The sequence below is a fragment of the Dendrobates tinctorius genome, unplaced genomic scaffold, assembly GCF_039654945.1.
Source record: "Dendrobates tinctorius isolate UK_male_01 unplaced genomic scaffold, ASM3965494v1 ptg000203l, whole genome shotgun sequence".
Classification (NCBI taxonomy): Eukaryota; Metazoa; Chordata; class Amphibia; order Anura; family Dendrobatidae; genus Dendrobates; species Dendrobates tinctorius.
Genome location: NW_027361870.1, coordinates 7,507,899 through 7,521,374, shown reverse-complemented (window position 1 = coordinate 7,521,374; position 13,476 = coordinate 7,507,899). Strand labels below are relative to the sequence as shown.

The window sequence follows — 13,476 nt, the reverse complement described above, 5'->3', positions numbered from 1 at the left end:
CAGGATCGCCGCGTCTGACAGGTAAGTAATGATCCCTGACCCCTGCTATGTCACTGGTGAGATCTGCCTGTTTGGCAGCTCACTAGCGACCACTTAGCGATGCACCAGTGATCCATATCGTTGTCGGGATCGCTGGTGCATCGCTAAGTGTAACGGTACCCTTAGGATGTTAAATTGTGTGTAAAATGTGCTGTTTACAAGGCCTGTTTATTGCAGGGTATGTAAAGGATTATTCTCATTATCATAATTTTCCAAAATCAATGAGGCGTGTCATATCACAGTTTCTTTGTAAAGGTGGCTTATTTATTAGTTAATTACTTCACTTGCATGGACATATAGGTAATAAAATAAAGGTTAATATTTTCTGAAATTCTCGGCCTCCATTGCAGCTCATATATTATCCTGGTTATTGCAGTAATTGCTACTCTAAGCAATTAGGCAGAAATGAGAAATATGAATTTAATACCTTGCAGTATTTTAATTGAAATATTTTAATTATTATCATTAATAACAATATTTTAAACTTAAAATTAACCAAAATTAGAAACTTTAATGCAGTTTTCACTTTGTGCTGGAAGTTAGATAGATTAAAGGAGTTTTCCAGCTTTGGAAAATATCTGTCTCAGCTGCAGTTTGTTTAAAAAAAAATAAACTCTACTTTTAGTCACCCTCCTCAGGTCAAAGGCTGAGTTTACACCTCTGGCACAAGCTACTCAGAGACGCTGAGCTCACTGATTGACTGCAGTACTGTCAATGTGATGTTAACGCTGCAGACAATAACAGATACCAGGAGCAGCGTTGAAGACTGATTGCTGCAGGCAAGGGACAGGCATTTTCCAATATCAAATGTTCAGTGCCCCTGTAGCGCCATCACAGGGGAAATCAGGTATTACACAGTTCTTCTAAAAAACAAAAGACTGTCTACCTAATATACAGAACGGGAAGGTCCTCCATCCCAAGAGATGTTCTTAGTGGTTTTCTTAACCCTGATAAGCCCTTTAGATAAAAGTGAAAAGCTGTGTTTCCTGCCTGTAATTGTCACCACCACACTTTTGCTTGCATTGCATTACATATTTTTTATAACTTTTGCTTATGATTTAAAAAGGTGCATTGTAAGGCAGTATGTATAGCAGATCTACCCTTGGATAATTGCTTAATTATTAGGTTGGCAAAATTAGCTTGATGGGGAAAAAAGATGCAATATTGTAAAAGTCAAGCCTTACCAAATGTGTAGAAAAGTGTAAGAGTATGTTCACACATTGCAGATTTGCTGCAGACACTAGCCACAGCAAATCTGAAAGTATGCTGTGGACTTCAGCTGATTCTTTAGTTCCCACATAGTACGCTTTAATTAATAAGGCATGGATTAAAAATACGTTGGATGTGTTTGAAAAACATGTTCCTGTGCTGAGATAATTTTATAATTGTGCCCCTGCTGTGTACTGTGTAATGGCTGTGTCTCACCATACAGGAACATGGTGTGATCATACCACAGCTTCTGGGCAGGGGAGGAAGCTTAAGAGAGTATATTGATGTTACAACATGGGATTGCAGCTGATTCTTTTTGAGAGGCTAAACATTTTCCTGCCTGTTTTTAAGCAACATTTTACCTCACAGAAAGAATCCACTGTGATCCCGTGCTGTCCTGTCTGTATACTCTTTTGCTTCCTCCCCTGCCCATGAGCTGTAGTATGATCAGATCATGTCCCTGTACTGTGAGACACAGACGTTACAAAGTACACAGCAGGGGCACAATTATAAGATTATCTCAGCACAGAAACATTGGAACATTTTTTTTAACACATCTAATTGTGGAACTTATTATTGTTCAAAGATCTATTGATTAAAATGTTGATTTAAATTAACTTTGTTTTTGGTAAAACCCCTTTAAGCAAAGAAAAATAAACCTTCTTCTGCTGATATTTTTGATGTAATGTTTCCATGTTGACGCATCCCAGTCCGTGTGGTGATGTTCTATTACATATAATTTTTTTTGTAACTGTTTTAACTTAAAGTGAACCTGACAGCTGATGTATGCCGCCCGATCTACAAAAAGCAATGTATCAGAACCTGGCTGTATGGTTTCAGCCATGTATATTTGAATCGGAAATGCTGAGGTGTTTCAGAAAAAAACATGGTTTAAAAGCCAGAGACTAGTTGGACAGTCCCCTGTGGCTTTTTGCCTGCATGTATAGGGTGAAACCTGTCACTCTAGGACAGCGGGCAGGGAGAAGCTACTGGAGACGCACCTGTCCAACTTTTCTTTCATGTGGCTAGGTCCATGGTGGCTTTTAACCATATTTTTCTCTGAAACATATCTGCTGTGAGGTTCCCATTTAACATGGTTTTTTTTATTCCGAACTAGTGGATTTGGCTGCAGATTTGGAAGTAATCAGTTCAGTAAAAAAAATTTAAAAAACTGTTTATTGCTGATTTTGACATCTCCATCAAATTCAATGGGGAAGTTTTACAATAAACCTACAATTTATATGCAACAAAAATTGACATACTGTGGTAAAAAAATCTACACCTCATTAAATTCTGCATGGAAAATCCCTGCAATGTGTGAAGGAGAATTTTCTAAGATGCTGCAGATTTTACACCCAAAAATCCTAAATAGAAGATCTACAACAATCCTTATATGTGTGGACACACCCTAAGGTTAAGTTCTATCACGTTTCAAATATGGACTGTGCCTTCCAGAAAATGCTGCAAGTCTCTTTACCTGAACTTAACAGCTTCATAATCATATGTGAGGAAATTAAGTTAAAGTCAGGAGACCCACCGGCAGTCAGAAACTTATGGTCAGTACTAGGACCATTATCGTCTCGAATGTAAAATGTAAAACACCTGATTTCCACCATGTCGCGGATCAGATTTTGAGTCCTTATTTCACTTTTACCACCAGTGTTTCACCAGTTTTTCTTAAAAACTGATGGAGATTTCTTAAGCTTCTCCTAGTAAATAGTCTAGAATGCCATCATTGTAGTGTCTGAATTTTTCACAGACCCATTTTTTGGATCCATTATTTTTTTTAAATCCTCAATTTGCAAAAAATATTGACCTGTGAATGGCCCCATAGAGTATAATAGATGCATGGAAAGCACAGAATGGGAAAGTGAAAAATGGTCATCTGAATGAGGAATCTATAATAATAAATGCCCTAAGCAACTTCCGGTTGTAACAACTTCCGTCCAGTTGTAACCGGTGACGTCACCGCACACCTCTTTCCATGTTAACCCTCAACACACACACTCCACTCACCTTTCACCATCTCCACTCACTCTTTCACTCCACATACGACCCTTTCTCTCACTCCGTCTCTCATACTCACGCCGTCATCGCCGCTGATCCACGATCCCCGACATCATCTTCCGCCGGCGCCATCCTGGATCCAGACATCCTCCACGCCGGCGACATGTTCTTGCGGCGACGCCATTTTGGATCGGCGAAATCCCGCGATAGTCAAGATGGCGTCGCCGCAAGAACATGTCGCCGGCGAGGACGACGTCGGGATCCAAAATGGCGTCGGCGAAAACTCGCGAGATTTCGTCGACGCCATTTTGGATCCCGACGTCGTCCACGCCGGCGACATGTTCTTCCGGCGACACCATCTTGACTATCGCGGGATTTCACGATACTCAAGATGGCGTCGCCGCAAGAACATGTCGCCGGCGTGGACAACGTCTGGATCCAGGATGGTGCCGGCGGAAGAAGATGTCGGGGATCGTGGAGCAGCGGCGATGACGGCGTGAGTATGAGAGACGGAGTGAGAGAAGGGGTCTTATGTGGAGTGAAAGAGTGAGTGGAGATGGTGAAAGGTGAGAGGAGTGTGTGTTGAGGAGTGTGTGTGTTGAGGGTTAACATGGCAAGAGGTGTGATGCTATCGCATCCTCCCGATGCGATAGCATCGGGCCATAATCTAGTACATATAATAAATACAATAAAGGAAAAAAAAGACTGTACACTTTTATTTATTTTCATCCTCTACGTAATCTTTATTTTTTCAGTTGTGCTATGAGCCTAATTTAGTAATGCAGTAAATAACTCTCTCGCCATCTAGGATATACCTATATTTCTTATGTTTTTGTCTCATGTATCACAGCCATGGGACTCGCTGTGCGGGAGAAGTGTCTGCTGCTGCAAACAACAATATTTGTGGGGTGGGAGTCGCATACAGCTCAAAAGTTGCTGGTATAGTATAATCTACTTATATTTTGTATGTCAGTTATTTTTTTCTACTTTCAAAAGGATACGTTGATAAAGCACAATAATGGTATACAGATACAATTGTACTTGTTTTGTTTGATTTGCTCTATTTGCTCTAGTTTATATTGCCATCTACTGTACATAGAAGGAATATATAAAAAGCTAAGTATCATTACCATTAGTACTGTTTATATACTGTATATACACTACACACACGCAGTGCAATGTAAAAGTTCGGGCACCCCTGATCAAAATTACTGTTATTGTAAACATTTAAGTGCAAGATGAAAATTAAGTTTTTCAAGTTATCTCTTAAAGGCCTAAAGTTAAAGATGACTCATTGCCTTTGTATATAATATATATACAGTGGGGAAAAAAAGTATTTAGTCAGTCAGCAATAGTGCAAGTTCCACCACTTAAAAAGATGAGAGGCGTCTGTAATTTACATCATAGGTAGACCTCAACTATGGGAGACAAACTGAGAAAAAAAAATCCAGAAAATCACATTGTCTGTTTTTTTTTCATTTTATTTGCATATTATGGTGGAAAATAAGTATTTGGTCAGAAACAAAATTTCATCTCAATACTTTGTGATATATCCTTTGTTGGCAATGACAGAGGTCAAACGTTTTCTGTAAGTCTTCACAAGGTTGCCACACACTGTTGTTGGTATGTTGGCCCATTCCTCCATGCAGATCTCCTCTAGAGCAGTGATGTTTTTGGCTTTTCGCTTGGCAACATGGACTTTCAACTCCCTCCAAAGGTTTTCTATAGGGTTGAGATCTGGAGACTGGCTAGGCCACTCCAGGACCTTGAAATGCTTCTTACGAAGCCACTCCTTCGTTGCCCTAGCGGTGTGCTTTGGATCATTGTCATGTTGAAAGACCCAGCCACGTTTCATCTTCAATGCCCTTGCTGATGGAAGGAGGTTTGCACTCAAAATCTCACGATACATGGCCCCATTCATTCTTTCATGTACCCGGATCAGTCGTCCTGGCCCCTTTGCAGAGAAACAGCCCCAAAGCATGATGTTTCCACCACCATGCTTTACAGTAGGTATGGTGTTTGATGGATGCAACTCAGTATTCTTTTTCCTCCAAACACGACAAGTTGTGTTTCTACCAAACAGTTCCAGCTTGGTTTCATCAGACCATAGGACATTCTCCCAAAACTCCTCTGGATCATCCAAATGCTCTCTAGCAAACTTCAGACGGGCCCGGACATGTACAGGCTTAAGCAGTGGGACACGTCTGGTACTGCAGGATCTGAGTCCATGGTGGCGTAGTGTGTTACTTATGGTAGGCCTTGTTACATTGGTCCCAGCTCTCTGCAGTTCATTCACTAGGTCCCCCCGCGTGGTTCTGGGATTTTTGCTCACCGTTCTTGTGATCATTCTGACCCCACGGGGTGGGATTTTGCGTGGAGCACCAGATCGAGGGAGATTATCAGTGGTCTTGTATGTCTTCCATTTTCTAATTATTGCTCCCACAGTTGATTTCTTCACTCCAAGCTGGTTGGCTATTGCAGATTCAGTCTTCCCAGCCTGGTGCAGGGCTACAATTTTGTTTCTGGTGTCCTTTGACAGCTCTTTGGTCTTCACCATAGTGGAGTTTGGAGTCAGACTGTTTGAGGGTGTGCACAGGTGTCTTTTTATACTGATAACAAGTTTAAACAGGTGCCATTACTACAGGTAATGAGTGGAGGAAAGAGGAGACTCTTAAAGAAGAAGTTACAGGTCTGTGAGAGCCAGAAATCTTGATTGCTTGTTTCTGACCAAATACTTATTTTCCACCATAATATGCAAATAAAATGAAAAAAAAACAGACAATGTGATTTTCTGGATTTTTTTTTCTCAGTTTGTCTCCCATAGTTGAGGTCTACCTATGATGTAAATTACAGACGCCTCTCATCTTTTTAAGTGGTGGAACTTGCACTATTGCTGACTGACTAAATACTTTTTTTCCCCACTGTACTGTACAGTGCCTTGTGAAAGTATTCGGCCCCCTGGAACTTTTCAGCCTTTTCCCACATATCATGCTTCAAACATAAAGATACCAAATGTAAATTTTTGGTGAAGAATCAACAACAAGTGGGACACAATTGTGAAGTTGAATGACATTTATTGGTTATTTAAAATTTTTGTGGAAATGCAAAAATATATATAGTCATCTTTTACATTTGAAAAATTACAAAAAGGAAAATGGGCCAATGCAAAAGTTTGGACACCTTTGGAGGTTTGAGTGCTCAGATGACTTTGACCAAGGTTTCACACCTTTATTAGCCTGTTACGGTTACCTCTTTCCCAGCTTTATAAAAACCCTGCCTGCCCTAACTATATGCCAAAAAACAACAGCTATGGGTAATTCTAAGCAGCTGCCTAGCACTCTGAAAATGAAAATGGTAGAGGCCCAAGAGAAGGCTATAAGAAGATGGCAAAGCATTTCCAAGTTGCCATTTCCTCAGTTCGAAATGTAATTAAAAAATGGAAGTTAACAGGAATAGTTAAGGTCAAGATGAGGTCTGAAAGACCAAGCAAAATTTCAGTGGGAGCTGCTCATATGATTGCTAGATAGGCAAATTAGAACCCACGCTTGACTTCAAAACACCTTCAGAAATATTTAGCAGACTCTGGAGTTATGGTACTTTATTCTACTGTTCAAAGACACCTGCACATATCTGGCCTTCATGGAAGAGTCATCAGAAGAAAACCTGTTCTGCATCTTCATCATAAAATTCAGCTTGAGAAGTATGCAAAAGAACATCTAAAAAAGCCTGATGCATTTTGGAAACAATTTCTGTGAACCAATGAGGTTAAAATAGAACTCTTTGACCACAATAATCAAAGGTATGCGGAGACAAAAAGGCACAGAATTTGAGGAAAAGAACATCTTGCCAACCATTAAAGGGAACCTGTCACCAGTTTTGGACAATATAAGTTACATCCATCATCTTTCAGGGCTTATATACAGCATTCTGTAATGCTGTACATCTGCCCCCAACCCAACCTGTAAGAGAAGAAAAATAACTTTTATTATACTCACCTGCGGGGAGATCCGGTCCGATGGGTGTCGCTGGTCTTGGTCCTCCCGTCTTCTTTCGATCGCTGTCCTCCTGCTTGCTTCGTGTGGATGACGCGTCCATGCATCATCCACACAGGATCCTCAGCACCCTGCTCCTGCACAGGCGTACTTCTCTACCCTGTTGAGGGCAGAGCAAAGTACTACAGTGCACATATGCCTGGGCTCTTTGACCAATCAACCATACTTTGGGGTTGTGTTGCAGCCAATGGCACAGGGAACATTTCACTGGTAGAGGAAATAATGCATTCAATGAAAGTTCAACAAATTCTTGATGCAAAGATAGCACCATCTGTAAAAAAGCTGAAGTTGAAAAGAGGATGCTTCTACAAATGGATAACGATCCTAAACACACATAAAAATCCACAATAGACTACCTCCAAAGACGCAAGCTGAAGGTTTTACAATGACCCTCACAGTTCCCTGACCTGAACATCTTTGAAAATCTGTGGGTAGACCTCAAAATAGCAGAGCATTCAAGAAAACCCAGGAATGTTACAGAACTTGAAAAATTTTTTTTTTTAGATTAGATATAGGAACAATCAGAGGAAAAGTATAATAGAAACACGTCACCACCTCTGCATTTTTCACCCACTCCTGGATTTGGCTTACAAATACTGATGTAAAATACTGATCAAATACTAAACATCTGAACGTGAACTAAAGCGATGTCTCCCAGAAGAGCTCTTGAGCTTTGCCAAAAACTTCTTGAAGGGTTTTTGTACTTGATCTCAGGATTCTCCATCATTAGTTGGAGCCCTGAATTCAAAATGCACTTTTATAGCGTGTAGAATGAAATGGGCATAATCTGATTATGCGTAAAAATAGTTTTCCGTAAAGGTTGGCAACTATGAATTTGGTTCAGTTCTTCTCTCTACCATTCTTCTTCATGTAGCTTGATCCTTGTTGATTATTCTTTCCCTTCCAAATCTCCTGAAGAGGACCATGTGCATGTTCCCTAGGAAGAAAGTGGTGTCTGCCAAGCAGGGACCCATCCATTTTTTGAGATGTGCAACAATTACAGGAGCATCCTTTATGATGGGGATAAAGTGTTTGTATAAATCATGACATGCTAGATATGGAAGACTACAGAAATTGCGCTCTTACATGAGATATACTGTAGATGAATAGACAGAGACAGTCCAATATAAAGATAATGTAGGGTTTGTCTACAATTGTACACTATGGAGACGTAAGATAAGGAAACATGAGAAGCTGTAGCTATTTAAACAATGGCTGTAAATCATTTACCATATATTCATTTAATAAAACTATTATATTTTCTAATAACAGGAATCCGTATGTTAGATCAACCCTTTATGACTGATATAATTGAAGCTTCATCTATCAGTCACATGCCACAAGTAATAGACATTTACAGTGCCAGCTGGGGGCCCACCGATGATGGCAAGACAGTGGATGGACCAAGAGAACTAACTTTACAGGCCATGGCAGATGGGGTGAACAAGGTAAATGCAACTGTTTGCCAGCCGATTCAACAAACATCCAATAAATTGTTAACCGTTTATTCTTTGCCTCACTTTATTTCCATTCTTGACATAGACACTCAGCAGATATGTAAACCTATCAGCCTCAGGCTTCCAGTATGTGCACCACATTGTGTTACAGCCAATATATAGACAGAGATCAGGATTGGCTTAGATATTGAAGTGAGCACACTTGTGATTTACCAACACAGCAGGCTTTGCCCTGTGCGAAACAAGAACTGGTCCCAAGACCAAGACTGAAAGTTGGAGTTTGGTCCCCCAAAATGTTACATGTGTGTCTGTTTCCACACTGATACCAGCTCTCAGCAATGTGTTTGGAGAATTGTGAATAGTTTCTCCTCAACACTTTAAATTGACTATTGACCTATTCACATTATTGTAAAAAAAAGTTCTGATTGCCTTGATGTGCGAATATGAATAGGAACATAAAGGCCGTGAATTTGTTAAAAATGAGGACAAATGTTTCTTCAAATATGCCTCAATCAAAGTAATGTAGTACGTGATACAACTGAGATTGGACTGCTGCTATTTTTTAGGTCTGCTTTTTATCCATTTCTAATGGATCCCTAATGATATGATGTACAAAAAACGGATGAGAATAGGGCATGTATTGAGTTTAAATGGAATAGACACATGCTATTCACACATCAGTTCTAAAAACTAATGTGTGAATGTGCACTAAATCGTAGTTTGGGCCGGCCATGTTTTGTTCTGTTATCTTCTCACACAGTATTTATGCACAAAGAGGTGGAGCGTCCTACTCTGTCTCCTAGGCTGCTGTCTCCAGTACTGGGTCCATCACTTTAGGGTGTTACCTGATTCTACAGGATTGGTTCTTATACTGGATATAGGAGCCTAGGAGACTAGCTGAACACATAGATATAGGCATCCTCCACATCAGTGCTACTGAATCTACAGTGAAAGGAATATAGACAAACAATTATTGTGCACTATCCAGCACTTTAATTAAACGTTTCATTATAACTGTAGGTACCCATTAATATCTATCCGCATCATGACATTTAGATCAAGAGGCACCCAGGGGCAGACACAACATTGGAACCCAGTGTGGAACTGCTCCAATACAACGAACATAAGGGTACAAGATGCAGAACCACATTCTGAAGCTACATAAGATCTGTCAATAATTTGACTTCTCTACCATACAGTATGTCCATGGTTTGGGTTCTGATATAATTTGACCACAATAACAATTTGATCGACTGTCCTAATATTTTATAAAAAACTGCTGTTTTGTCAGGGTCGTGGAGCGAAGGGCAGCATTTACGTGTGGGCATCTGGGGATGGTGGAAGCTACGATGACTGTAACTGCGATGGTTACGCATCAAGCATGTGGACCATCTCTATCAATTCTGCTATTAATGACGGCCGGACGGCGCTGTATGATGAAAGCTGCTCTTCAACATTAGCCTCTACATTCAGCAATGGAAGGAAAAGGAATCCTGAAGCTGGCGTGGTAAGTACAAATACTGTAATTCTCGAGCGTGCCCAGAGGCGTCATCAAGTGCCAGGCTCACAATAGAAGCAGCAGATGTTCTTTTGTTAGGACTCATTAGAAATGATAGAAAGCCCAATGATGCTTCCCCTGCCGCTGATGAGAAAAATATTAATATTTAAACGCTCCAAACATCATTTGCTTTTCATTGGAGCTGTTACTTAGCTTGGAAACACAAAATTGTGTGGCTTTTATTCATGATTTTAGCATTCTATAGACAACTGTAATGTGGGTGATTCCTCAATAATTACAAGTATATTACTCAATATATTATATATTTATTTTATTATGTAGCAAATTAGTTGGGAATAGCTGTGGCATAAGAGAGTTATATAGTTCATGTAGACATTTTCAATGGTATACATATACATTATTACAGGAACAGGTATACATTTCCCATAGTGTTGCCTCCATGTTATACCTAGCGCTATAAGTATTTATATGTATATGTAGTTGCATGTGTGCAAGGTTGGACAGGTCCATTGGAGTACCAGAGGATCCTCTGGTGGGTCCAAACATAGATGTAGACACAATAATGACCCCTGATGTAGCTGGAAATCACGGAATAACACAAACAGCAGCAGTCTGCCCCAGTCCAGGAACAATATGAACCCTGTAGACTGCAAAGGATCATCATAGAACCCAATTTTATGTCTTTTTAACTATCCACTAGTAATTATCAGCTATTACATTCCTCAGTTTAGCACCTTACAAGCAATAAAAACCCACTTACTATGCCTTTATGCAGTTGCATACATGTCAAAATCCCAGTGGAAGACATCCCTATTTGTAGCTGACAGTAAAATCTATGAGTTGCTTTACCTGTAACTTATAAGACCTTACGTACGATGGGTTCTGTTTGTATCAATCGCAACAAAGATTACTATGAAATTAAAAATGTGCAAAGCTTCAGAGGTCAGACATTTCTGTCTGATGCTGTGTGCATTTGTATGTTTTTGTGTATGGGAGTTGTATGGCACCGCTGCCTTAAAGTGGTTCCATTGATTATGAGAAAAGCATAAAACATGACAGAAGATGAAATTCTAAGGTTTCTATTAAATACATATCATTAGCGAATCAAATGATTTTACCATACCTCAGTTTTCCATGGATACAAGACTCATTTTTACTTTACTAGAGTGACAGCAAAATCTGGCTAGAATCTCTTCTCTGTGAGGTGGGAGATTGATTCTATATAGCATCTGAATGCCAAAGTTAAGCCTTGTGCTCAAATCTGTCAGGATTTGGTCTGTTTTACCTTATTCTCCCAGATCGCAAATTGGGTGAAAATTTTCCTCCAATCAGGAGACTGAAGTTAGATTCATACTGAATATTGTTATTTAACAGCCATATGAAGCACTATTTGAGGCCAATAATACTGTATCGAGCACTATGTGAGACCTATTATGCTGTATTGAGGACTATGTAGGGCCATTAAACTGTATGGAGCACTATGTAGGGCCTTTTATACTGTATTGAGCACTATATGGGGCCATTATGCTGTATGGAGCACTATGTGGAGCCAATATACTGTATAGCACACTATGTGGGGCCCATAATACTGTATGGAGCACTATGTGGGGCCAATTATACTATACGGAACACTTTTTGTGACCATTATACTATATGGAGCACATTGTGGGGCCCATAATACTGTAAGTGGCACTATGTGGGGCCAATTATACTATATGGAACACTTTTTGTGACCATTATACTATATGGAGCACTATGTGGGGCCCATTATACTGTATGGAGCACTATGTAGGGCCATTATACTGTATGGAACACTATGTGGGGCCAATTATACTATATGGAACACTTTTTGCGACCATTATATTATATGGAGCACTATGTGAGGCCATTATACTGTATGGAGCACTATGTGGGGCCCATAATTCTGTCTAGAGCACTATGTGGGGCCATTAAACTGTATGGAGCACTATGTGGGGCCATAATACTGTATGGAGCACTATGTGGGACCAATTATACTATATGGAACACTTTTTGTGACCATTATACTATATGGAGCTCTTTGTGCACATTCCCAGTTTCTAAAAACCCAGTGGTATCTCCCAGCTCAGAAACAGATAGTCTCACACAGCTGTCTAAATTGTGAGACAGTGGACTTCATACTCCCTTTTCTTAAAGGGACAGAGCTTATGACCACTAAATTTGAGAGGATTCTTTTTTTGGTTTTCCACATTATACGCTGAATTTTTGAGTTTTATAATGTTTTATAATTTAGTCTCTTTTCACTTCATGAAGATTTCCAGGTAGATATAGGACATCTTTAAGTAGCTTGTGATGAAAATACTTTAAAAGGGCTCGTTCATAGCAAAAACAGGCACATGATGGCTGTAATTGACTATGAAGTTTAAAGGGGGTGAGATTACGACACTTATTTTTGCATTATGATACCAAGGGGGTGAAAACCACTGACTATACTGCAACCTTTTATTCAGTGTGAGCCAAAGGAGTGAAAACTTGGAGGGAAGTATATAGCCTGCCAGGTTTCTGCTTGTAATATTGTGTAAACACGATTATTACATTACTATTATTGTATAAAAGTTAGGATCAAAATGAAATTGGTTATGTTTTAGACTGTAATTAGTAGAAAACCCATATAATTTTTAGACTGTATGAAAACCTCACAATTATCTTTATTCATGAACATAATTAAAAATCAATAGTTAATAATCACTAAAAGCATACCTTAAAAATCAAACTGTATTGAAGACATTAAATAAATGTAAAAACATATATAGTCTATAATTGTTACAATAAATACTAAAGAATAGCAATACGTTAGCACATCATTATTGCTGCTGCATAAAACACCTACAACTGGTTGCCATAAGTTAGAGACAAAAAACAACTTCTCCAGATATGATATATACAATGCAGCATTGCAGAAGGCACTGAGATGTGACAACTCTTCTAATAAACGCTAGCGTCCCCAGTGAATATAATATTAATCCTTGCTGCCACAGGGGATGGGGGCTTCAGACTCAGAGCTGACTGGAAAAACTCATCATCACAAACGTTAAGGAGCTAACAGATGCAAGGATCATGCAATGCCATGTACCATTTATAGATGTGAAAAACATTGATCAATTTTTAACCTTTACTGATATGAGTCGTCTGAATTAATTAAAGGATGTGATGC

The 13,476-nt window shown here is 39.5% G+C and overlaps 1 protein-coding gene across 1 annotated transcript in view; it reads left to right on the top strand.

Annotated features, from left to right (window-relative positions):
• PCSK2 (proprotein convertase subtilisin/kexin type 2) overlaps nt 1-13,476 on the top strand; it is a 267,953-nt gene that overhangs the window by 233,426 nt on the left and 21,051 nt on the right. The window contains exons 7-9 of the mRNA XM_073553798.1: nt 4,106-4,194; nt 8,580-8,755; nt 10,056-10,271. Coding sequence (XP_073409899.1) covers nt 4,106-4,194; nt 8,580-8,755; nt 10,056-10,271 — 481 coding nt within the window. The remainder of the gene's footprint in view (nt 1-4,105; nt 4,195-8,579; nt 8,756-10,055; nt 10,272-13,476) is intronic.